The following is a 22,558-nucleotide window of genomic DNA, read 5'->3' on the forward strand; positions in this document are numbered from 1 at the left end:
AAGCTGCTGTGTGTCTTCGTGGGTAGGTCTCTGTGAGCCTAAGGTTCGTTTCTCTGGGAGAAGGGCCTGGGTCACGTGTAAGTGCTGGGTCTCACGTGTGAATCTCTGAGCCACTGCCACACCCCTCCGCCATGGCTGTGCGTCCTTTTTGGTCACGGGCCACACGCGACGGGCCCAGGTTCTCCACGTGTCCCTTGATGGTAGGTGCTCTGTAGCCGCCTGGTGACGTCCCTAACTTTCTGGAGACGTCCTTGTTTCTTAGCCTACCGGGTAGTGGTGGGCTGTGCATGCCTTTTTGTGGGGCCAGGCTGCCGCGGTTCCTGTTCTCGAGTGTCTGGGAAACGGGGAGCCCCTTTGCTGAAGATGGAGCGGTCCTTACATCGCGCAACTCAGGACTGCTGGGCTCTGTCCAGGCACAAGGTCATGACTGCCAGGGACCCAGTTCCCCGCTTCCCTCCAGCAGCTCGGGGTGCTCTGTCCGGGGTGCTCCCCGCCTCATGCGAGAAGACGCAGCACGTGCGTTTCTGTCTTCCAGACCTCGTGTCTTATCGCACGTCCGTGTCGCCTATGTTGACTTCTCATTCGGGAGGGACGTTTCAACCCCCTCCTTCCTGTCTCCCCGGCGCCTGCCTCTCCTTCGAGACTGTCACAAACCACAGTGTCATGCGTCTCCTCAGAGACCCCCTGTGCACGGCTCAGGACCCACACACATGCGTCCCAGCTGCCTCTGGGTGTCCCCACGTCTTCACGGCTAGTTTTACTTGACATCGTGTCTTGGGGAGTCATTCCGTATCATTACCTATTTTTAATAGCATTTCCCTGAATATGAAAACAGATGATAGTAAATTTTGAGGATACAGCGTATAGTAGAAATATTCAACAGTACGAAGTTGACAACAATTACTTGCTATGCACGATTTGCATGATTGAGTTTGTGTGGTACGTGCATTTTGTATTCTAGTTTTTGGTCTTTTTAGGATGACTTCTATGGTAAACCAATTAGTATAACTTTGTAAAATATTTAAAATGAAACCAAATCTTGTTGAATTAACATAAAAGACCCATGGCAGTGATGAGCACTGGTTCGGGAGGGGGCGACCTCGGCAGGGTAAAGGTGAAAGAGCATAGGGCAGGTGCGTGGGACCTGCGCACCTGGCAGTCACCTAGCCTGCAAGGGAAGGGGCCGAAACTAGCACCCCAGCCCCATGCCGGGGGCCTCAGGCGGCTGTCGGGCCGGTCCCGGTCTCCCCGCGCCCCTCGCCGCCCCGCCTTCTCTTCACACGCGAGGTTTAATCCCCCTTCTCTGCTTATTTCCTGTTTACTGTCTCTCCCCACCCACCCCATAACCTCAGCTCCTGAGATTATTTCATGAGCGCTTTTGCAAGTCATTTAAATTTTTTGTAAATGTCTTTTTGTTTGTTTGTTTTCTTAAAGAGAAAACTTTGCCTTTACAAAGGACAGTTGGTAAAAGTTTTTAAAAAATGAAATTAAAAGTCACTGGTGACCCTGCCATTTGGAGAGCCCAGGACACACGTAGGCACAGGGCCCTCCCTGTGACTGATTTGACTTCGGCATTTGCCATCCCTCTGACTGATCAGTTGTCACCCCACGTGTGTCGTCCGCAGTGTCCGGCCCACAGGCAAAGGGGTGGAAGGACTCGCGAGAGTCGGCTCCCGGGCAGCTCTGTCCTTCGCCTTCGCGTTCCTGCGCAGGGCCTGGCGGTCAGGTACGTGCCCGCTGCCTGCCCCGCACGCCGGGGGCGGGCTGTCCCCGCTTTGGCCGCCGCGTGTCCCTGGGCCAGGGCACTGTGCTGCTGGGGCCGCCTTTCCCTTTTTGTAAACGACAGGCTTCAGAGTCTGCTCGGCCTTTCGGGGTTGTGCTTCGTTTTAAAGAAAAGGGTGTAAAATCCCCCGCGGGGCCCGAGTACTGACGTGCCCTCCGGCGAGCAGGAGCCGAAAATACGGACTGGGCTCGGGGCAGCTGTGTCACGTTCAGTCCCTCGAGTTCCGGCCGTAGCTCACTGAGAGGAAAGTGGGGGACTGAGCCTGAGACAGCAGCATCCTTGTGCGGGTGCCAAGCCGCGGGGGCCCGCCCAGGAGAGCGGGAACAGCTCCGCTGGTCAGCACTGACGTGCGCGTGTGCCCAGGGGAGGACGCGGACCTGTGCAGCGAGCTGCTGCAGGAGTCCCTGGACGCGCTGCGAGCCCTGCCCGAGGCCTCGCTCTTCGATGAGAACACGGTGTCCTCCGTGTGGCTGGAGGTGGTGGAGAGAGCGGCCAGGTTCCTGAGGTCCGTCGTGACCGGGTGAGTCCTCCCTGTCCTGGCCGACGGCCGCATGGCTCGGATGTGCCTCCGGTCTCGCCGTCCCTCCTCTAGAGCTGAGAGCCCGGGGCTGGCTCCAGCGGCCCTCCGCCCTCTGGCTCCAGATCGCGGTGCTCAGCTTCCCGGAGGTGGGACTTCGGAGGCCCTGAGCTGTCGTCGTGAGTGGGGTGGCACGTGAAAGACGTTTTTCTAGTTAATCTTCTCAGAGGTTTTATGACTCGAGGCTAAATCATTCATAAAGTGTTCGAGCATCTGTGCGTGCCTCTCAGAACGTGGATGCCAGCATTTGAGTGACAGTGTTGCCTCAGACAACGTGGGACTAAGCAGCCACTCAAGATGAAAATGTTTAAATCTACCCCTAGTCTTCTTAGTGTACAAAATTCGAATGTGAATCATTTTTCTGTAACGAAAACCCTGGACTCCGGTCTTGCGTGCTATGTATTTTAATTTTTTTCTTTTAATGCCAGTTTATTTTTATTTTACTTTTTCATACTACATCTATATAATTTTTCTTAACATTTTATTTTTTCGTTTCCCCCTCCCCCCTCAATGGTTTTTTAATTTAAAGAAAACCCACATACTCAATACAAACGTTAGTGGCAAAGGCACGCTTGGAGGAAAAGTGAGTCCCTTCTCATTCCCTTCACCCGAGGTCACTACTGTGTCCCTTCCAGCAGATGGGGACACCTGTGGTCTTAGGGCCGGCTGGCTATAAATTTGGCTGCTCAGAGTGTGGGTGCAAACATTGCCACTGGGTTTAGTGGGGTCCCTGAAAATGGGCTTCAGACTAATTTCAAAAACTCAAATGTGATGGCGATGTTGGGAGATCCTCCCTGCCCCACCTTGGTTAAAAAGACTTCTTATTGGGAACAAGGAAAAGTTAAAATTGTTTCTTTGATCAGAGATAAAAGTAAACATAGAGATTCTGCCTATGTTTCTGTGGTTCTGTGATGCTTGTTCAAATCGACCCTTCTCCAGTTCTGTAGGAACGTTGATTGTCTAGTCACATGTCACTGGAACTGGAAGCAGATCTAACATGTTTCCACTCAGGATTTGAACGGCGATGTAATTTTATGTTACAGAAAGCCGGCATATGTCTTTTAATGTAATCATATAATTTAATAAAAACATCTTTACAGTTAATTTGATCTTTTAAAATCTCTAATTAAATTTTAATAGTAAGTCTCAGAAACTTGATCGTGAATATTAAGACATGTTTCTCAAGAGAGAGAATGTAATTAACACCCCAGTGTTTTTTTAATGTGCCGTCTTTAAGCTCTGACATTGTTTTGTTCCTTCATCCACTGCTGTCATTGCAGGGACGTCCACGGAACGCCGGGCACCAAAGGGCCGGGCAGCATCCCCCTGCAGGACCAGCACCTGGCCCTGGCCATCCTGTTGGAGCTGGCTGTGCAGAGGGGCTCGCTGAGGTGAGGGCGCTGCAGGCCAGGGCCTTGGGGAAGGGCCTCCGGCCCGAACACCTCGGTGTGAGCGGCGTTTCGCCTCGGTGGCTGTAGCAAATGCGTGGGGTTCCGTGAGCCCAGAACCACGTCCCAGGACACGCTCTTTTCTTCCAAACCTGGCACACAGCTTCCTTCTGTGCGCAGCTTTCTAGCAGTCTAGGAACCGTTCCTTTTTTCTCCTCTTAATTTTTTAGAAGTCATTGTTTTCAGTCCACTGATTTGAGGTCCTAGAAATTCTCTGCAGAAAGTGCTCTCTGGGCTTCTGGATTCGTCTTGGGTCTCTTAGCCACGGGAGGCGATGCCCTGTGCTCAGATCCTGGCGTCAGTGGTTTTACCGCCCGGAATGGTTTCGATGGCATTACTTTAGTTTCTTTTCAGATCGAAGGACTTTATTCAGTTTTATTTAGCCGTCTGCTTATCGCGACAGACCATGGCAGGCAGAGTTCCCGTTTCCGCTAGAGAGTGAGGCCGCTTTCTCTTCCAGCCAGATGCTGGCCGCCGTCCTGCTGCTGCTGCAGCTGTGGGGCAGCGGGAGGCAGGAGACCGACAACGAGCGGGCGGCCCAGGGCACCAGCGCCCCCCTGCTGCCGCTGCTGCAGCGCTTCCAGAGCATGGCCTGCGGCAAGGACGCCCTGCACGCCGAGGCCGACTCGCACGTAAGTGCCGGAGGCACGCCTGGCCTCGAGGTAGCTGTCTGTGTTTCCGTTTTTTTGAAAGAGACCGGTGTAAGTGGGACCAGAGCACCTGTCCATTGGTGGTGGTCTTTAGTGGGGAGCATGTGTTTGGCGATTCCAAGAGTGGGACAGCTCGTGGGACGGCTTAAGGGACAGCCGCGGGAGGCCATGGGCTGGGTGGCGGGTGATGTGGCGCAACACCACCTGAGCATATTGGGGTTCTTTAAGCAGCTAGAGAGTGGCCAGGGCCACCCTGGCCGTGGGTGGGGGCTCTGGCGCTCGTCCCGGGCTGCGTGTCGGGTAGATGGAGCAACCTGTACTAACCTGTGCGTCATAGCTGCGGCCGCCCCCTCGATGCTTGATGGCACGCTGCTCCCTTCCTGCCAAGCTGAGCCGTGGCCCCCGCGTGCTGCGGGTTTCACGTGTGCCTGTTCCCGGCAGCACCGGCCTGAGCCTCGGCTGGGATGGGGGCGCGGGCCCGGGGTGCTGCGGAGGGGCGCGCAGGGGGTGCTGGCCTTCACACCGGAGCAGGCCAGTGCAGCAGGGCCCCGTGCCTCCTGGGAGCGTGGGGTGGGGCGCGCTCTTCCCGGGGGGACTGTGCCCGAGGCCCCCTCCCCTGCCTGACGGCCCTCCCGTGGGCCGCCTCCTTGTGCGCAGCTTGTGCTTGCTTGGGCCCCACACGGGAACGGTGCGTGCTGCCCTCTGGCCTCTGCGCCTGCCGCCGGAGGGATGGGCCCGCGAGCAGCGTAGAGCCCCATCTGACACGCACGCTTCGCAGCAGACGTGAGAACCAGAGCATGGACAGTGTGGCCCACTCTGTTGGCCCTTGTGTGTGCGGGGCGAGTGTTTCCCAGGACACGGAAGCTGGTGGCGGAGCCTGGCCTGTCGGGTTCTGGGTCTGAACCCTTGGACTGCTGCATTTTAGAGGCACGGGATGGCTTTGCAGGTGTTTTCTGGAGAGAGAGACCGTTACGTTGTAGCATTTCAGCCTAATTTTTCTGTCACGTTGCAGTCTTTGGGAAAATGAGGCTGTTCTGCCCTTAGAATTAGAATGAATACTGTGCAAGTAAAATCTGGTTTTCTCCGGCACGCATAGCATTCACATTGAAATAAGCGGCTTTTGTTTTCAGTTTTCAAAGCCAGGCGGGGGTGCGGTGCTTTGTCCCTAGGACGCTTCTGAGAGTCCTCGGGACTCCTGCGGGGCGGCCGGGCTGTGTGTGGGTGGTGTTCAGGGGAGACGTGCAGTGACGCAGTGAGTGTGTAAGCGTGTAGCAGAAGTGCAGCGTCACTGTGACCCTTGTCATTTGATTGCCAAAAGGAGCAGATTACAGGTGACGCATCCCTCTGAGTACTGGACTGCGAAGAGTTGTGGAGGTCACGTGTGACTTCAATTCTTTCCGCTGTTTGTGAAGACACATGCTCACTTTCTCTTGCAGTTTCTGTCGGGCCCTCTGAGCCCCAACGAGAGTTTCCTGAGGTACCTGACTCTTCCACAAGACAACGACCTCGCCATCGATTTACAGCAGACGGCGGTGGTCGTCATGGCCCACCTAGACCGTCTGGCCACCCCCTGCATGCCGCCTCTGTGTAGCTCTCCAGCGTCCCACAAGGTGTGTGCGGAGCGGTGTTCATTCTGTGTCCTTGTAAGCACCAGCGCTAGACTCCCGTTCTGTCCCCCATGGAGACGCCCTTTCTCTGATGCGTGAACAGATCAAGGTGTTGCCGGTGGTCGGTGTGAGGTGAGCAGGGGCGGTGTCCCAGGTCCCCAGAGGTCAGGAGGCACGTCCCTGGAGGGCCGCCTTCATCCGCACAGCCACCTGCCAGCCCGCCTTCCTGGGGGCCCAGTGCCTTTGTTGTGCGCGAGGCGCTCTGACCAGGGCTGTGAGACGATGGCTCGGAGCGAGGACACCAGTCCGCGTGCGTGGACGGCCCTTGCTGGCGCAGCCCGCCGAGGCCCTCACACGAGCAGTCGCATCTGCCTCACATCACCCCATGGCGCCTGTGAGGAAACTGGATCGCCAGGGTTACGCAGAACCAGCTTGGATTTGAATCCAGCTGTTTCTAACTTGTTTTTAATAGGAAGAGTTTTTATTTCATTTAACAGTCACTTTTTTCCCAGATAAGTGATGAGGACGTGGTTTAAAATCAGAAGACACAGTGTTCCTTCCTTTTCTCTGCGCCCTCCGTCCCGGTCCCCTTCCTTCATCTTCCCACCCTCCTGTCCGCGTGCCCTTATGGTGTTCTCAGAGGGGCCGTGGCAGCGGTGGCATGCCATGTGACCTCTGTAGCTTGTATTTTCACTAAACAGCGTGTGCCGAAGAGCACCCTGTGTCAAGAAGCAGTTCCTGCCCTCACGTTCCCAGCGGCTCAGTATTCCCCGTGTGGACGTGTCATGATGTGTTAACCAGTTTCCTGTTGGTGGACACTTGTGTTGCCAGAGTTTGCTCCTCAGATAGTGTCACGATGATTCACCTCGTACGTTTGTTCCTCTGCTCACGCACAGGAGCCCATGGCGATGCACCCGGCACGGGCGGGCACACTAGCTCCTTACCACCAGACTATTCGCGTCAGCGTGACCCCCGCCAGCCCCCTGGAAGTAGGGACACTCGTCCCCTAGCCTTGTGCCTTGGCGTTTGGGCTTCTGCCTGTCGTGGTACCGATGGTAACCTGACGTGGACTGAGCATTTGAAACGCGTTTGGGGTCCACCACACTACTTTTTAATGGACTCTGCTAGAACAGAGGGCTGCAGAACACAGCCTGCTCAGGAACGGTGCGTCACCTGCCACCGAGGTGACACGGCCAGTTGGGTCCACATTGATGTTTTGAACCAGCTCTTCTCTACTTGCTTTGTTCTTATTTTACTAAGGAATTTACTCTCTTGCAGGGGTCGTTACAGGAGGTCATCGGATGGGGCTTGATAGGGTGGAAATACTACGCCAACGTCATCGGCCCCATCCAGTGCGCAGGCCTCGCCAGCCTGGGGGTCTCGCAGATCGCCTGTGCAGAGAAGCGCTTCCTGATCCTGTCGCGGAGCGGCCGCGTGTACACGCAGGCCTACAGCAGCGACGCGCTGGTGGGTGTCGCGCGGTGTGCGCCCCCCGCCGCACTTAGTGGCGGGTTCTCGGCCAGGGTTGCTGGTGAGGTCCAGGCTCTCCGTCATCGAGGCCGAAGGCCTATGAGTGCGCGGTCGTCGTGGGTGACTGCTCACGTTCAGGAGTCTCAGTCGTGCTGCCGTCGAGGTTTGGGACTCCTCGCAGCGACACTCGCTGCACGCCTGACCCCCATTTGTGAGCCAACTTTGGGGGCCAGGCAGTAGCAACGAGGCACAGGGCCGCACGGGTGGCGGCGGAGGGGGCTGCATGTGTCTGCTAAGGGGGCAGCTCTTCCTTGACCCGGGGTCGCCACGCACAGGGCAGCCTGGTCACGTACGGAGTGCCTGTCCCTGGTGCTGCGCAGGTGGCTGGACAGCTGGCCTGGCAGCTGCCTGAGGCTCGTGTTGCTGCGTCGCGCAGCGCCGTTCGGTGAGACGCGCAGCCGGAGAGACCCGCGGTGTCGTCGTCGTCCTCGCAGCGCCACTGATCATTGTCTTCCCGTTTTTCCCCTTTTAGGCCCCACAGCTCGTCCAGGGTCTTGTCTCCAGAAACATCGTCAAAATCGCTGCCCATTCTGACGGTCACCACTACTTGGCCTTGGCAGCCACTGGAGAGGTGTACTCCTGGGGCTGTGGGGACGGCGGACGGCTGGGCCACGGGGACACCGTGTACGTGTGGCCCGCTCCTGTAACTCACATGCTCTCCCTTCGTGTTGCTTTCCCCAAAACAGGGCGGAAAGGAGGGTGTGGCTTGGTGTCTTCCCGCAGCTGCGGCAGGCTGGGCTAGATGGACAGGGCTGCCCGAGCGTCGCCCCTGGGAGATGGGTGGGTGCTCTGCCCGCGGCACGGGATGACGCCAGCGGCCTTGGTGCGCTCGTGTAGACTTTGGCCTGCAGGAGTGTTTTGTAGTAAAATACTGCTCAGTGGAGATGAAGTGCAGGCTGCGCAGTGTGTCCACTGTTCCCGGAGATGCAGAGAGGCCGGGGGCAGAGCACATGGCACGAGTCGGAGGGGAGCTTTGGGGGTGCGGCTTGAGCTGACCGGCGAGGAAGTGCCGAGTGGTCATGTGGTTGTCCCCGGCACGCCCCCTGCCTCTCTGCGTGTACTTACTCTGCAGAGTGGCGGGCGCTGAGTGCGTGGACCATGTCTCTGGAGAGGCAAGAGCGGGTGTCACCAAGCGTAGTGAACGCTTTCTGGATCGTATGCGCAGGGCGTCTCGCTAACTCTGAAAGCGGGCATCAGGTAGTGAGGCTTTTCAAACGGTTAATCCTCACGGCCTCCGCCTTCCCGTTTGTAAAGCACACGGCACCGTGATCAGTAACCTCGCTCCTCGTTCCTTCCTCACCAGTGTAACGCACACGTGGCTTTCAGCCGTCCAGAGGGGGCTGACCACCCGCCCCCTTGGTTGTAGGTGCGCAGTGCGACGTGGTCGGGAAGCACCGCAGCCGAAACATGGCGCATTCCCACGCTGCCTCTGTGTCCCCGGCTGCCCTGTCTGCCACAGCCTATTGGTCTGGGCGCCCCTAAGCCAAGTCTGGGGCTTGCTAGCAGCTCCTTCCCCCGTGGCTGAGCGTCCTCTCTGCGGCCGGGCCGCCGTGGCAAAGCTGCCGTGGACCCGGTCGTACGCGTGCTTCCCAGACGCCGCTTCGGTGGTCTGCCGCCCTGGCCGGTGCCACGCTCGCTCTGGGTGCTCGATTACCGAAGGTCAGGTGGTGTTCGGTGCTGGCGTCCTGCGTTCCTCAGTGGCGTCGTGACACCTGACACGAGGCTCCCGCAAGGTTCCAGCGGGGGCGAGGCCGCTCCCGGGTGGACAGACGCCTGTAGGAGGTGCCGGCAGGGCACCCACATTCCCCGTCCTCTCCACAGGCCTCTGGAGGAGCCCAAGCTCATCTCTGCCTTCTGCGGAAAGCAGGCCGGGCAGCGCGTGGTGCACATCGCCTGCGGGAGCACGTACAGCGCGGCCATCACCGCCGAGGGCGAGCTGTACACCTGGGGCCGCGGCAACTACGGCCGGCTGGGCCACGGTGAGGCAGCCGGGCCCGCCGCGTGCATGGGGCCGCCGCTTCTCAGGGACTCACGGTAACCACAGTCCCCTGTGTTTGAAGGCTCCAGTGAAGACGAGGCCATTCCGATGCTGGTGGCTGGGCTCAAGGGACTGAAGGTCATCGACGTGGCGTGCGGCAGTGGGGACGCCCAAACCCTGGCCGTGACCGAGAATGGTACGTGGGACTTGTGCCGCCCGTAGGCGTTCACCATGAGGACGGCCACTTCCCTGGGGGCTGCGAGCTTGGAGCAGAGTGACCTCACAGGGCTGCCCCGTCACCACCTTTTAAGAGGGCGTGCCCTGGGTGTTCTCGGCAGAGGTCCAGAGGTGACCGGAGTGGAAACGTCTGTAGCCCGGAGCCAGAGAGCTTGTTGATGGCTACCATCCTTTCTTTTTGGGTGTTTTATTTCTTAACAAAAAATAAGATGTTCTAAACTGTTCCTGGCTGACTACATGTCCTAACGACCCTCTGGCAAATCCTGCTCAGTCTGTCTGTCCTGCGGTGCGATGCTGTTGCTGGCTCGCTTGTCGTTAAGTTTAGTTTTGTATTTGTGTTCATTGGCGAGACCGTCCTCATTTCACTTTTTTTGAGGGTACATCATCGAGCTAGATGGTTCGGGTTGCGTCGTCTCTCGGGATCTGAGGTCGGTCTGTAGACTCGTGTGGTCTCGTGAGGTTGGCCTGTCGGGATCAGCTGGGGGCCTCTCAGCCTGCGCTCGCCTGCAGAGGGGCAGTGGCAGATCAGAGACCATCTCGGGCACCTTGTGTCCACGTGGGTCCCACACTGAAGGGACAGAGCAGTCAAGTTGCTGCTGCTGTGAGTCTTAGAGAAAAACGGTCTCATCGGGCACCCGAAAGGGCTCTTGTGGCTTGAAGCTTTTGATTAGACATTGTTTTCAAGGGTCTGTTTTTGAGCTATCGAGACGCTTTATGAAACTCTTAACCAGAAAGCGTGCTCCTCGGGAGGCCTCGTCAGGGTTTGTCCTTGTGTTCTTTGTGCGGAACTGCTAGGTAAGTAAAACTGGCGACACGGCGACTCATCGACTCTGCTGGGGACCGCGCACGCTGCTTACCTCACAGTACTGCTTCTTTGGTGCCCCTGTTGCAGGGAAAAGTCCCTGCTACGCGATGTTTTTCTGCGACGACCGGGACAGTAGAAGCATCCTGGCCTGTGCAGTCTGGCCGGGGGGGACTGGGGTCCCTGAAAACATCAGCGAACGTTGAGATTGCCAGCCGGGCTGTGTGACCGAGCATTGTGGCCATGGCACATGGGTTTAGCTCTCTCACTTTCGCTCATGCATGTTGTCCGGCCGCTTTCCTGTGACAGTGGCAGTTGGTAGTGGTGACAGAGATGTACCTCCCACAAACCCTAAAAGTCCTTACCGTCTGATTTTCAAGAACTTGGCTGACCTTTAGTTTCGGGTAAAATAGAACGAGAACAGAGTCACGTGTGGAGTGATCTCATTTCTTCTGTCAAATTTCTTCTGATTTTTCTCATCTTTTATAGTTTTCGACTACACCTAATTTAGCAGGGTTTTTTTTAGCAATTCTCTTTGGAGTTTTTGTAAGTTATTCAGTTAGTTTTCAGAGTGAAACCCACCTTTTTTGCAACGTTACCTCATTCCTTGGTGTCATATGTAATTAAGTCCACACGCTGGGAACGAACATGGGCGCGCGGTTGAGTCGGGGGCGGCAGGCGGGGAGCTCAGTGCGCCCGGCCGTGCGTGGGGCCGGCTCGGGGCTGCGGGGCAGCGGGCTGTGGCGTTCAGAGCTGAGCCGAAGCCCTGCTGTGGAGCTCACGCTAGTCAGCGTCAGGGCTTTCTGGTTCATTCAGGTAAAGCAAACGGAAACCCCAAGCTTTCCTTCCGCCGAGTCTTTCTACGTCAGCCCGGAGGATAAACTAGGTTTCATTCGGTCAGTAACCGTCTGTGTCACGTCAACTGTACACATGCGTGGTCTCGACTGGTGTGCTTGTTGGTCACAGCAGCTACTTCCAGCCGCTCGAAAGCTCCGTGCAGATGGACGGTCGCTGTAACTCGGCTGCGTTTGTGCTTTCAGGTCAGGTGTGGTCTTGGGGAGACGGCGACTACGGGAAGCTGGGCCGAGGCGGCAGCGACGGCTGCAAGACGCCGAAGCTGGTCGAGAAGCTCCAGGACTTGGACGTCGTCAAAGTTCGATGTGGAAGTCAGTTTTCTGTCGCTCTGACAAAAGATGGCCAGGTTTACTCCTGGGGAAAAGGTGACAACCAGAGACTTGGGCATGGGACAGAGGAACACGTTCGCTACCCCAAACTCTTGGAAGGCTTGCAGGGTAAGCGTGGCCGTGAACCTCTAACAGCATTTTAAAGTTCCCAGGTGGTTCTTCCCCTGACGTTCCCCAAATGACCAGTCATGAGACGCCCTCACCCACGTTTAGGTGGGTGTGGGTGATAAATGGAAAGCGCTTTGTGTATGTTAAGAAACGGCCTAGAGTGACTTTGACCATGTTTCATTTGAAACTCATTCAGTTTCACCAATATTGGAGAGGTTTTTAGGTTTATAAATCACTTCGAAAGCTGGCTGCAGTGAGAGTGGCTCCTGTTTGGCGTGTCCCCTGTCATTACACTGTGGACACAGGCGACTTCCGATCTGCATGGCGCTGTGGGAGCTGAATGGGAGGTGGGTGGGGTCTGCATAGAACGGTTGCATTTGAACTCATCCTTGGTGAGTCCTGCTAGTTTGGTTCTGAGAGCACCCAGCATGCACTCTGGGTGGAGGGGGCGAATGGGAGCCGAGGCACACAGGTGTCCCTCACAGCTGCCTTCTGAAGTCCGGGAGCTGGTGACCCTGTAGTGCTTATCTTCGGGATGGGCAGATCTTTTTAAAGGGCCAGACTGTAAGTATTTTGGATTTGAGGGCTATATGCTGTCTGTCCCAAGTACTTAGTTCTGCCGTTGTTGCCCCAAAGCAGTATGCAAACAAATGGGCTTGGCTATGGTCCAGTACGGTTTCATTCACAGAAACAGGCCTTGGGCTGCGAGGGCTGCAGTTTGTTGGATTCCTGAGTCGGATGCTGCTCTGTGTTTTTGCTGTTGTCTAAGGGGAGTTTAGGAGTCAGACTCTTAAGTAGAACTTGCCGGTTTCTTTCCCCATTGCTTGCATTTTCGGGCATGGTGACTAGTACCTTGCCGCCTGGAAGTTTTGTATGCTCCTCTGGGCTTTATGATTTTCTAAGCTTCCGACATAAGCTGCAGAGTAGCACAACCTGTCGCATGCCATGGAGCTGTACTTGAATTCCGTTTGCCTTCTTGTTTATATTCCCTTCATCTAGTAAAAAACAAAACCCACTTCTTCAGCTGTGTTTATCAGGTACAGACATAGCTTACCGTGGGAGTGATCGTTGATACGACTGTTTCGGTGATAGGCTCTTAGGATAGAATTGTTCCCCTAACCATAGTAGTTTTTCAGCTGAGTTTTTTTTATATGTTAACGTTTCTGAAAATACCCCTTGTGTTGGTCATGTTAGACTTACTAGTGATCAAACATACAGTACTTCGCTAGCACTATTTAAATAGAAAAAATGGTCTACGGCCACGCCGCCCTGAACACGCCTGATTTCGTCTGATCTCCGAAGCTAAGCAGCGTTGGGCTTGGTTAGTACTTGGATGAGAGAGACCACCTCAGGAAAACCAGGTGCTGGAGGCATAAAAAGTAAATAATAAATAAGTAGAAAAAATGGATTTTGTATTTACATCATTTGACTTTGGAGAAAAATAGATCTTGTTTTAGAAAACTTCCTCAACGAAGAGTCTACTTTAACATTCACCACTAGACCACAATCTGGGCCATAAAACGTACCTTATCACATTCAAAAGAAGAAAATCAAAGTCTGCTCTCAGACCACAGTGGAATGAAACTAAGAGTCAGTAACAGCCAGATAACCCCCAAGTACATGGAGATTAAATAGCAAACTTCAAAATAACATGAGTCAAAGAAGCAATCTCGAGAAATTCTAAAATATTTTGAATTACGCGAAAATGAGAACACAACTTACCAGAATTTGCGGGATGCAGTGAAAGCCATGCTTGGAAGGAAATTTATCACATTAAAAGCATATTTTAAAGAAGAAGAAAGATCTAAAATCAGTAATCTTTGTGTACAACAAAGGAAGCCACCAACAATTGTCTTGAACACCAAATGTGAGACCATTTTAATGACCAGGTTGTGGAACCTGGAGTCTGGTCCTGATGTTAAAGGACCCAATACCCAATGGGAAATGGGGAGTTGACAAAACACAGTTAAAAGCAGTGGTTAGAAAAGAAAAACAGAGCCATTTCCTGTTTATATTCTGAAGGGTTTTAAATCCTTCACTAAATATACACGAAAAAAGGGAACGGTCAACAAAATGAAAAGGCAACCTACTGAATGGGAAAAAAATATTTGGAAATCATATATTTGATAAAGGGTTAATATCTAAAACATGTGAAGAACTCATACAACTCAATAGTAAAAGACCCAAACAATCCAATTAAAAATTGGGCAGAAGACCTGAAAAGATGGTCAACATCACTAATTATCACAGAAACACACATCAGAAGCACAATTTGATGTATTACCCCCACACCTGTTAGAATGGCTGTTGTCAAAAGACAAGAAACAGCACACGTTGGTGGGGATGGGGCGCAAAGGGAGCCCTTGCGCGCAGTCGGCGGGAATTTAAAATGGTGCAGTCACTGTTGGGAAACAGTGCGCGGTTCCTCAGAAAATTAAAACCAGAACTACCTTATGGCCCAGCAATTCCACTTCTGGGTATTTATGTGAAGGAAATGAAATTATTAACTTGAAAAGAGATCCGCCCCCCCCCATGTTTACTGCAGCATTATTCACACTGGCCAACACTTGGAAACAACCTAAGTGTTTATCAGTGGACGAATGGCTAGAGAAGAGGTGATCATATATACACAATGAAATCTTATTCAGCCGTAAAAAGAAGGAAATTCTGCCATTTCGATACCACGGATGGACCTCAGTGGGTATTCTGCTAAGTGAAATAGGTCAGACAGAGAAAGACAAACACTGTATGACCTCACATCTGGAATCTAAACACACACATGCCAAAATTGAACTCATAGAACAGACTAGTGGCTGCCGGAGGTGAGAGTTGGAGGGTGTGCAAAATGGTGAAGGTTGTCAGAAGGTACAGACTTCCAGTTATAAGATAAATCGGTCCTGGGGACGTGCTGTACATACAGTCTGGTGACACTAGTTAATAATACCGCCTCGTATATTTGAAAGCTGCTAAGAGAATAGACCTTAAAATCTCATCACAAGAAAAAAACGTTTGTAATTTTGTGTGGTGATGGATGTTAAAAAAATAAAATCAGTTACTAAATTTCTGCCTTAGGAAGCTAGAAAAAGAATATCCAATAAATCCAAGGTAAGAAGGAAAGAAATAATAAAAACTAGAGCAGGAATCAGTGAAATTGAACATCAGAAATCAATAGAGAAGGTTAGTGAAACCAAAAGCTGGTTCTTTTGAAAGGATCAATTAAATCAATAAGCCTCTCCTTAGGCTAAGAAAAAAAGGGAAAAGAGGACACAGATTGAAAATATCAGAGAAGTGAAAGCGAAGACATTACTGCAGACCCCACAAATATTAAAAGGCATGTTGTGAACGACTCTGCCTCCAAATTCGATAGCCTAGATGAAATGGATCAATTCTTTGAAAGATGCAATTTGCCAAAACTCAGGAAGAAACAAACTGAATAGGCCTGTATCTATTAAATTAAATCAGTAATTCATAACCTTGCAAAACAAAGCATGAGGCCTAGATGGGTTCACTGGAGAATTCTACCGAATACTTAAGAAAAAAATGATAGCAATCCTCTACGTTCTTTTTCAGAAGATAGAAGCAAAGGGAATACTTCTTAACTCATTCTAGGAGGCCAGCACTATACTAATACCAAAGCCAGACAAAGACATTACAAGAAAACTACAGACCAATATCTCGCAAGAACATAGATGCAAAAATCCTTCAGAAAACATTAGCAAATCGGATCCAGCAGTGCAGAGGAAGAATTACACATCACGACCGAGTTGAATTTATCCCAGGTATTGCAAGGCTGGTTCCACGTTCAAAAATCATTTAATGTAATCCTTCACGTCTACAAGGAAAAGAAGAAAAATCACATGATCACATTAATAGATTCAGAAACAGCGTTTGAATAAATCCAGCATCCATCTAAGATGAAATCTCTCAGTAAACTTGGAGTAGAGGGAACTTCCTCAACCTGAGAAAGAATCTCTACAGAAAATCTACAACTAACAGTATATACTTAACGGGGAGAAGCTTGAAGCCTTCCCACTAAAATCAGGGACAAGGAAAGGATTTCCTGTCTCACCATGCTTTTCAAAATCATACCAGGAGTTCTAGCTAATGCAATAAGACAGGAAAAGGAAATTAAAGTTAAACAGATGGATAGGAAGACAGTACTGCCAAGAGTCAGTCTTCCCAGTCAAAATCCCAGCGAGTTATTTTTATGGTTATTGGCAAACCAACTTTAAAGTTTATCTAGAGAGGCCAAAGACCCAGTATAATAAACACGATATTGAAAGGTCAGAAGTTGGGGGACTGGCACTGCCCAGCTTACTAGAAAGCTACCGTGGTCAGGACAGTGTGATACTGGCTCAAATACAGGCAGGCCTTTGGGACAGAGTAGAGCTCAGAAATAGAACCATGTTAATACGGTCATCTGATCTTTGACAAAGGAGCAAAGGCAATACAATGGATCAGAGATGGTCTTTACAACAAGCCGTGCAGGAACACCTGGACGTCCCCATGTAAAAACACGAATAATCGATAATGGGGGGCGAGGCTGTGCATGTGTTGAGGTAGGGAGTGTGTGGGAAACCTGTGCCTTCTCAGTTTTGCTGTGAACCTAACTGCTCTAAAAACATTAAGAATACTTCACATGATCATACCTTGGGCCAGGAGAACGTGATCTAATAGTTAATTAAAAATACGCTTGTCTCTTTCCGAAGATGAAAATCTAAGGAAAAAATAGCAGGCTCTTTTCAAACCCTAGCATTGTTTTATTTGCAGGCCGTAGGTCTTAATAACCTGTACCTAGCGAAGCACAACAGGGGTTTAACCAACAGCAGGCGAATCATCCTTCAGACCTGACTGGCCTGGTGTAAATGTCTGTATCGCAACAGATGTCATAGTGTGTATCTGCGTTGCTCTTTCCTCCTAGGGAAGAAGGTGATTGACGTGGCTGCAGGCTCCACCCACTGCCTGGCTCTGACTGAGGACAGTGAGGTCCACAGCTGGGGCAGCAACGACCAGTGCCAACACTTTGACACCTTGCACGCGACTAAGCCAGAACCTGCTGCGCTGCCCGGGCTGGACACCAAACACATAGTCGGAATTGCCTGTGGACCCGCCCAGGTACTGCGCATGTAGCTGGGTTCTGTATTTGGTCATTCATTGCTCGTGTGTAGACGTACCGTGGACTTGTGCAGGTTGTCCTGTGTTCTTTAGTAGTTGTACTAAACTGTCGATTCCTTGAGATAGAGATGGTTTTATTGCTTCTCTTCCAGTACGTGTGCCTTTCATTTACTTTTCTTGCCTCATTGCACTGGCCAGGACTTCCAGTGTGCTGCCGTGCAGGAGTGCTGAGGGGCCGCGTCCTCGCCTTGCTCCTGACTGCAGGGGAAGCATCAGCCGCCACCGCTAACTAGGACGTTAGCTGTTTGGTTTTTGGCAGATACCTCATTATCAGGTTAAGGAAATTTCCTTTACCTCCTAGTTTTTCGAGAGTTTTCTCTTTATCCTGAATAGATGTTGAATTTTGTCAAATGCTTTTTCTTGTCAAGTGATCTGCTCGTATACTTTCCCTTCTACGTAGTCTGTTTATGTGGTGGAATATATTGATTGATTTTCAAATGATGACCAAACCTTGCATTCCTGAGACAAAGCCACTTGGTCACGGTATATTATTCTTTTTATATATCGCTGGATTTGATTTGCTAATACATTGTTGAGGATTTCTTGAATACTATTTATAGTTGCATGTTTTTTTTAATTCCTTGTTAGTCTGGTCTTCTAATTGGTATATTTGGATCATTTACATTTACTGCGATTATTGGTATGTATAAATTTAGTTCTTCTGTCTTATTTGGCTTTTGCTTGTTTTATTTCTCGGTTTTGCATTTCCTGTTTTTCAGGGAGAATATATGAACATATTTTTAGTATTCCATTTAACTATTTATTTTGAATTTGACTATTTCTTTTCATAATTTTTTTTTAATGGTTGCTATAGGAATTAGCATATGTATACTTTCTGTAGGCTGTGTATTATCGGTATTTTAACACTTTAATTGGACTGTAAAAACCTGTTGTTTTATTTCCAAGTGCTTAGAAGTGTTTCCAGTAACTTACACCTAATTTACCGATATTTATTTCTGTGTTGGTTCCAGCTTAATTTTTATTATGTTCAGAGAACATACTCTGTATGACTGTTCTTTTAAATGGTTATGAATTATTTTGTGACTTAAAATATGTTTTATTACGGTCAATGTTCCTCGTGTCCTTGAAAATAATGTATATTCAGCTGTTACTGCATGAAGTGTTCTGTAAATATCAATTGGATCTACTGTATTGCCGGTTTCGTTCAGTTCTTTTAAATCCTTCCTGACTTTCTGTCTGCTTCTTCTGTCTGTTCTTAGGAGAGTGGTTTTCATATATTTAACTGTTTGTGGACTTTAGCTCTCCTTTCATTTCTATCCGTTTTTACTTTCGTGCATTTCGTAGATCTGTTGCTAGGTGCATATATGTTCAGCGTTGTTTCGTGTTCTTGGTGACTTGACCCTTTTATCATTATATAAAGTCTCTCTGTATCCCTGTTAATTTCCTTCCTCTGAAGTCCGTTTTGTCGACTGTTAACATAGCTGCTTTCTATCCCTTAGCTTTTTTTTAATCTTTATATTTAAGGTAGATTTCTTGTAGGTGCCATATAATTAATTAGGTTTTGTCTTTCATACATCCTGAGAATCTCTTTTTGTTTGATCTTTAGACCGTTTAAATTTAATTATTTATAACTTTAATTAGTATGTACCATTTTTTTTATTCATTCTCTTTTGTTTCCTTTGCCTTTTCCTGACTTCTTTTGGGTTACTTAAATCTATAGTATTTCATTTTAGCATGTCGCCTGCCTCTGTCGCTTTTGGTGGTCCCCCTAGAGGTTACAGCATGTACCCCTCACGTTCAGTGTCTGCTCAGAGTTCCTTTTGGAAGTCTTCAAGCGGATCGTGGTCCTCTGTGCCATTCATTACTGTGCATTAGTCATTTTGAGAGTGAAAAGATGTTTTAGAAACATTTTACCTTTTTATTTGTGGCAAAACGAGATGGGGCGGTGAAATGAGAGAGAAGGTTGAAAGTCGCATGTGAGCGGCACAGTCGTGAAGGCTCGTGTGCCTTTCTGACCGTCGGAGGGATGAATAATAAGTGCCCGTTTAAGGCGTTTTCATCACCGATAACGGTGAATCTCATCATAGCGGTGGGACAGGCCAAGAGCTGGATGTATGCATTCATTTTTGGTTCTCGTGTTTTTCTTCCATAGAGTTTTGCTTGGTCATCTTGTTCTGAGTGGTCCATCGGCCTCCGTGTCCCTTTTGTGGTGGACGTCTGCTCCATGACTTTCGAGCAGCTGGACCTCCTGCTACGGCAAGTGAGCGAGGGGATGGACGGCACGGCCGACTGGCCCCCACCGCAAGAGAAAGAGTGCATGGCCGTGGCCACGCTGGATCTCCTGCGGCTGCAGGTGCCAACGAGTTCCTCTCCCCTTCTAAGTGTCTCAGGTGTCACCGTGTTTATGACGTTGAAAGGTGTGGGTTTCAGCCTGTTAGATGAACTGCCGATGAAAGTTTTCCAGTACTTTAAAGCCAGATTATGATGGAGTGTCATGTGTACGAGGCTTAAAAAAACAGTCTGGTTATTTAATGTCTGTCCCGGAAGTCGGTCTCCGCATCAGGTCAGAGTGCGTACGGATCGTGCTGCTTCTGCAGTGGGCCGTGGGCATCCGTGCCGGAGTCAGCGGAGAGCTAGCTGTTGCTGAGGCCTTAGGTGGCGGAGGGACCCGCTGGGCCTGCCGGCCAGTCCCTTCCCCAGGCTGTGAGGGCTCGACTGGGTGGGGCTCCCTCCAGTGGCACCGCCTCTGAGGCTAAAGGTCAAAATCAAAAACGCTCCAAAAATGTTTCTTTTCCTTTTCCTTTGTTTTTATTGTTTTGAAGTAAAACTATAGCTCAAATCTGGTCATCGTGTCGCTCTTTGCACCAAAATCCTATGACAATGCCAAGACAACAGTTTTCCTCAGCAGAGTAATTTTCGGTTCGTGGTCCATGGTTTCTGGGTGACCCATCACATGCCGGCCCTCGCCCTCCCTTCCGCCTTGGCCTCTGGAAGGAAATGGCTGACCGTAATGTTCAGTCACACTCATCAAACGAGCAGAAGCTTAGACAGTACCTCTCTTCCTCAAAAGGGGCCCGTTCGTCGGGTCCCCGGCAGCGCTTTGCGTTCGGGTTAGCCGCTGCGTTTTCAGCGCTCTGAAGACGCTCTGCTGTCCTGTGACCTCTCTTGTGGTTGATGACAATTCTTGCAGCCTTTCAGATTTTTCTGTCGTTTTGTAATTTTAATACATTTTGCTTCAGTGAGGATTTATATTTGTGTGTAGGTAACTTGACGTTACGATTCTCATTCAGTCTGAGAGTCCACATCTTTTGTTAAGTTTTGAAAAATCTTCACTATTTACCATTAAAATCGCTTTCTTCATTTTACCCACCCTTCCCCTTCCCCTTGGAGAAGTCCCACGAAACATATGTTGAACTTGCTCATTTTATCTTCCCAAGGATGACAGCTTCTCTGACATTTTTAAATCCCTTTGTCTTTTTAATGGTCACTTTTTAATCTTTCCATTCTGCCTTCTGGGTGGTTTACTCAGCTCTCTGAGTGCAAATCCTTCTGTCAGCCGAACGTTCCATGTTTTGAATTGTCCGTTTACTTATAGAATACTTACAGAACCTCTTGGCTCCTGCCGTGTGTGTGTGTGTGTGTGTGTGTGTGTGCGTGTGGTAAAAGGCAGGGGGTGTGTGAGTTGTGGTTTGCACCCTGAGGAGTTTCCTTGTGTAATCCACTGACAGGTTTTAGGTTATGTTCCCCTCACTGTTTCTCTGAGTTCGGTGCCTACGATGGGGAGGGTGGAGGGTGCCATTTGCGTGAGGTCAACCCGCCCGTCCATCTTGGGCTTTTCTTGTAAGTGTTTTTAGCTGGGTTTGAAAAATTCCTTGTGTAGAAGACCTCACTATGGGTTCTCAACTGCTATGGGTAAAACTTATTTATCTAGTGCAAAAAAAATACACGTACCGGAAGTTTTTCCTTTAGTATTTGAATAAAACTCAGTTTGTGGTATTGTTTAATCTTTGATAAGATTTGAAATCCACTCGTTTTAGGGCTCCTGAGTGAAAATTGTTTTTGTCCTTTCAGTTGCATGCTGCCATTAGTCACCAGGTTGACCCAGAGTTCCTTGGTTTAGGTCTGGGCAGCGTCCTCCTCAGCAGCCTGAAGCAGACCGTGGTGGCCCTGGCCAGCAGCGCGGGCGTGCTGGGCACCGTGCAGGCGGCCGCCCAGGCTGTGCTGCAGAGCGGGTGGTCCGTGCTGCTGCCCACCGCCGAGGAGCGGGCGCGCGCGCTCTCCGCGCTGCTGCCCTGTGCAGGTGTGCGGGCCGGGCTGGGCCGGGCCGGGCGGGGGAGGGCAGCCGGCCGGGCGGCGCTCCCTTACGTTGGCGAGAACACGGCCCTTTTCCAGTTTCAGGCAATGATGTGAACGTGAGCCCAGGCCGTCGCTTCATGATTGACCTTCTGGTGGGCAGCTTGATGGCCGACGGGGGCTTGGAGTCGGCCTTGAATGCAGCCATCACCGCCGAAATCCAGGTATGGCCGAGAGGCGCGCACCGCTGACCCTGAAAAGCCCGCATTCGCGCGTGCGGGAAAGAGCACCCTTTCGTCCGAGTTACTGAAATACTGAAACGCAAAACTTAGTAACGGCCGGACGTTTTCTTTTCTCTTTAATTTTTGTAAAAGTTAATTTGGGCCATGCTGATGACATATGCCAGGAGCAAGATCTGAAATGCCCCCAATGTTTTCTGTAACTGAAAGTCTTTTATTTTACTATTTTAAAAGAGTTGAAGGCGGCTTTCCGTGTGATAAAATGCACCCACTTTGTGTCCGTTTCAGTGAGTTGACAGTTCCTCTGATCACGCTCTAAATCCTCTCCATCACCCCTGCTCTCGGAGCTAGGACACGGCCCTCCTCCCTCAGGTTAATGGAGTGGCAGTTCTGAATGTCACACAAAAGGAGTCATACGTCCTTTTCTTCTGCCTCGTTTTGCCCTGATACTTCCAGATGCATCTGTCGCGTGTGTCGTCACTTTGTTCTCACGGCCGAGGAGTTTCACTGTGACGACGGCCCTGTCTGCCGTGCCTCTGTATAGACCTTGGGTATTTTTGACACTGTGAAGCTGCTTTGATCATGTTGTGTACGAGTTGTTTAGCAAACACGTTTTTTCTCTTTAGTAAATACTTTGAATTACAATTTGCTGGGTCCTAGGGTGAGTGTGTGTTGACAGTTTCCCAAAGTGACTGTGCTGTGCATACCTGACCGTGCCTGTGTGAGAGTTTCTAGCTTTTTCGACCTTGCTGGACAGGAGGCAGGCAGTCGTTTTAACTTTAGCTCTTCTGGGGAGGGTGGGGTGAGGAATTAATTTATATTTACATGTGCTTATTGGCCATTCGGAGCTTCTTTAGTTGCTTCCATTGTGATACTTTTTGACTTAAAAACGTATACTGATAAAATTAGATGAAGTCAGAGTGTTAAAAGATGTTTTTGAAAGCATACTTAAATACTTTAAGTTGAGAAAAATTAGACGAAGTCAA

At 50.7% G+C, this 22,558-nt stretch overlaps 1 protein-coding gene across 1 annotated transcript in view; it reads left to right on the top strand.

Moving 5' to 3' along the window:
* Positions 1–22,558, top strand: part of HERC2 (HECT and RLD domain containing E3 ubiquitin protein ligase 2) — a 115,897-nt gene that overhangs the window by 11,337 nt on the left and 82,002 nt on the right. Inside the window, 14 exon segments of the mRNA XM_039853408.1 lie at positions 1,626–1,726; positions 2,147–2,303; positions 3,641–3,751; positions 4,269–4,440; positions 5,895–6,068; positions 7,344–7,532; positions 8,068–8,219; positions 9,417–9,574; positions 9,656–9,769; positions 11,653–11,904; positions 16,826–17,019; positions 19,193–19,393; positions 21,112–21,340; positions 21,433–21,557. Of these exon segments, the coding sequence (XP_039709342.1) occupies positions 1,626–1,726; positions 2,147–2,303; positions 3,641–3,751; positions 4,269–4,440; positions 5,895–6,068; positions 7,344–7,532; positions 8,068–8,219; positions 9,417–9,574; positions 9,656–9,769; positions 11,653–11,904; positions 16,826–17,019; positions 19,193–19,393; positions 21,112–21,340; positions 21,433–21,557 (2,329 nt within the window).

The sequence above is a fragment of the Pteropus medius genome, unplaced genomic scaffold, assembly GCF_902729225.1.
Source record: "Pteropus medius unplaced genomic scaffold, Ma_sr-lr_union100, whole genome shotgun sequence".
Classification (NCBI taxonomy): Eukaryota; Metazoa; Chordata; class Mammalia; order Chiroptera; family Pteropodidae; genus Pteropus; species Pteropus medius.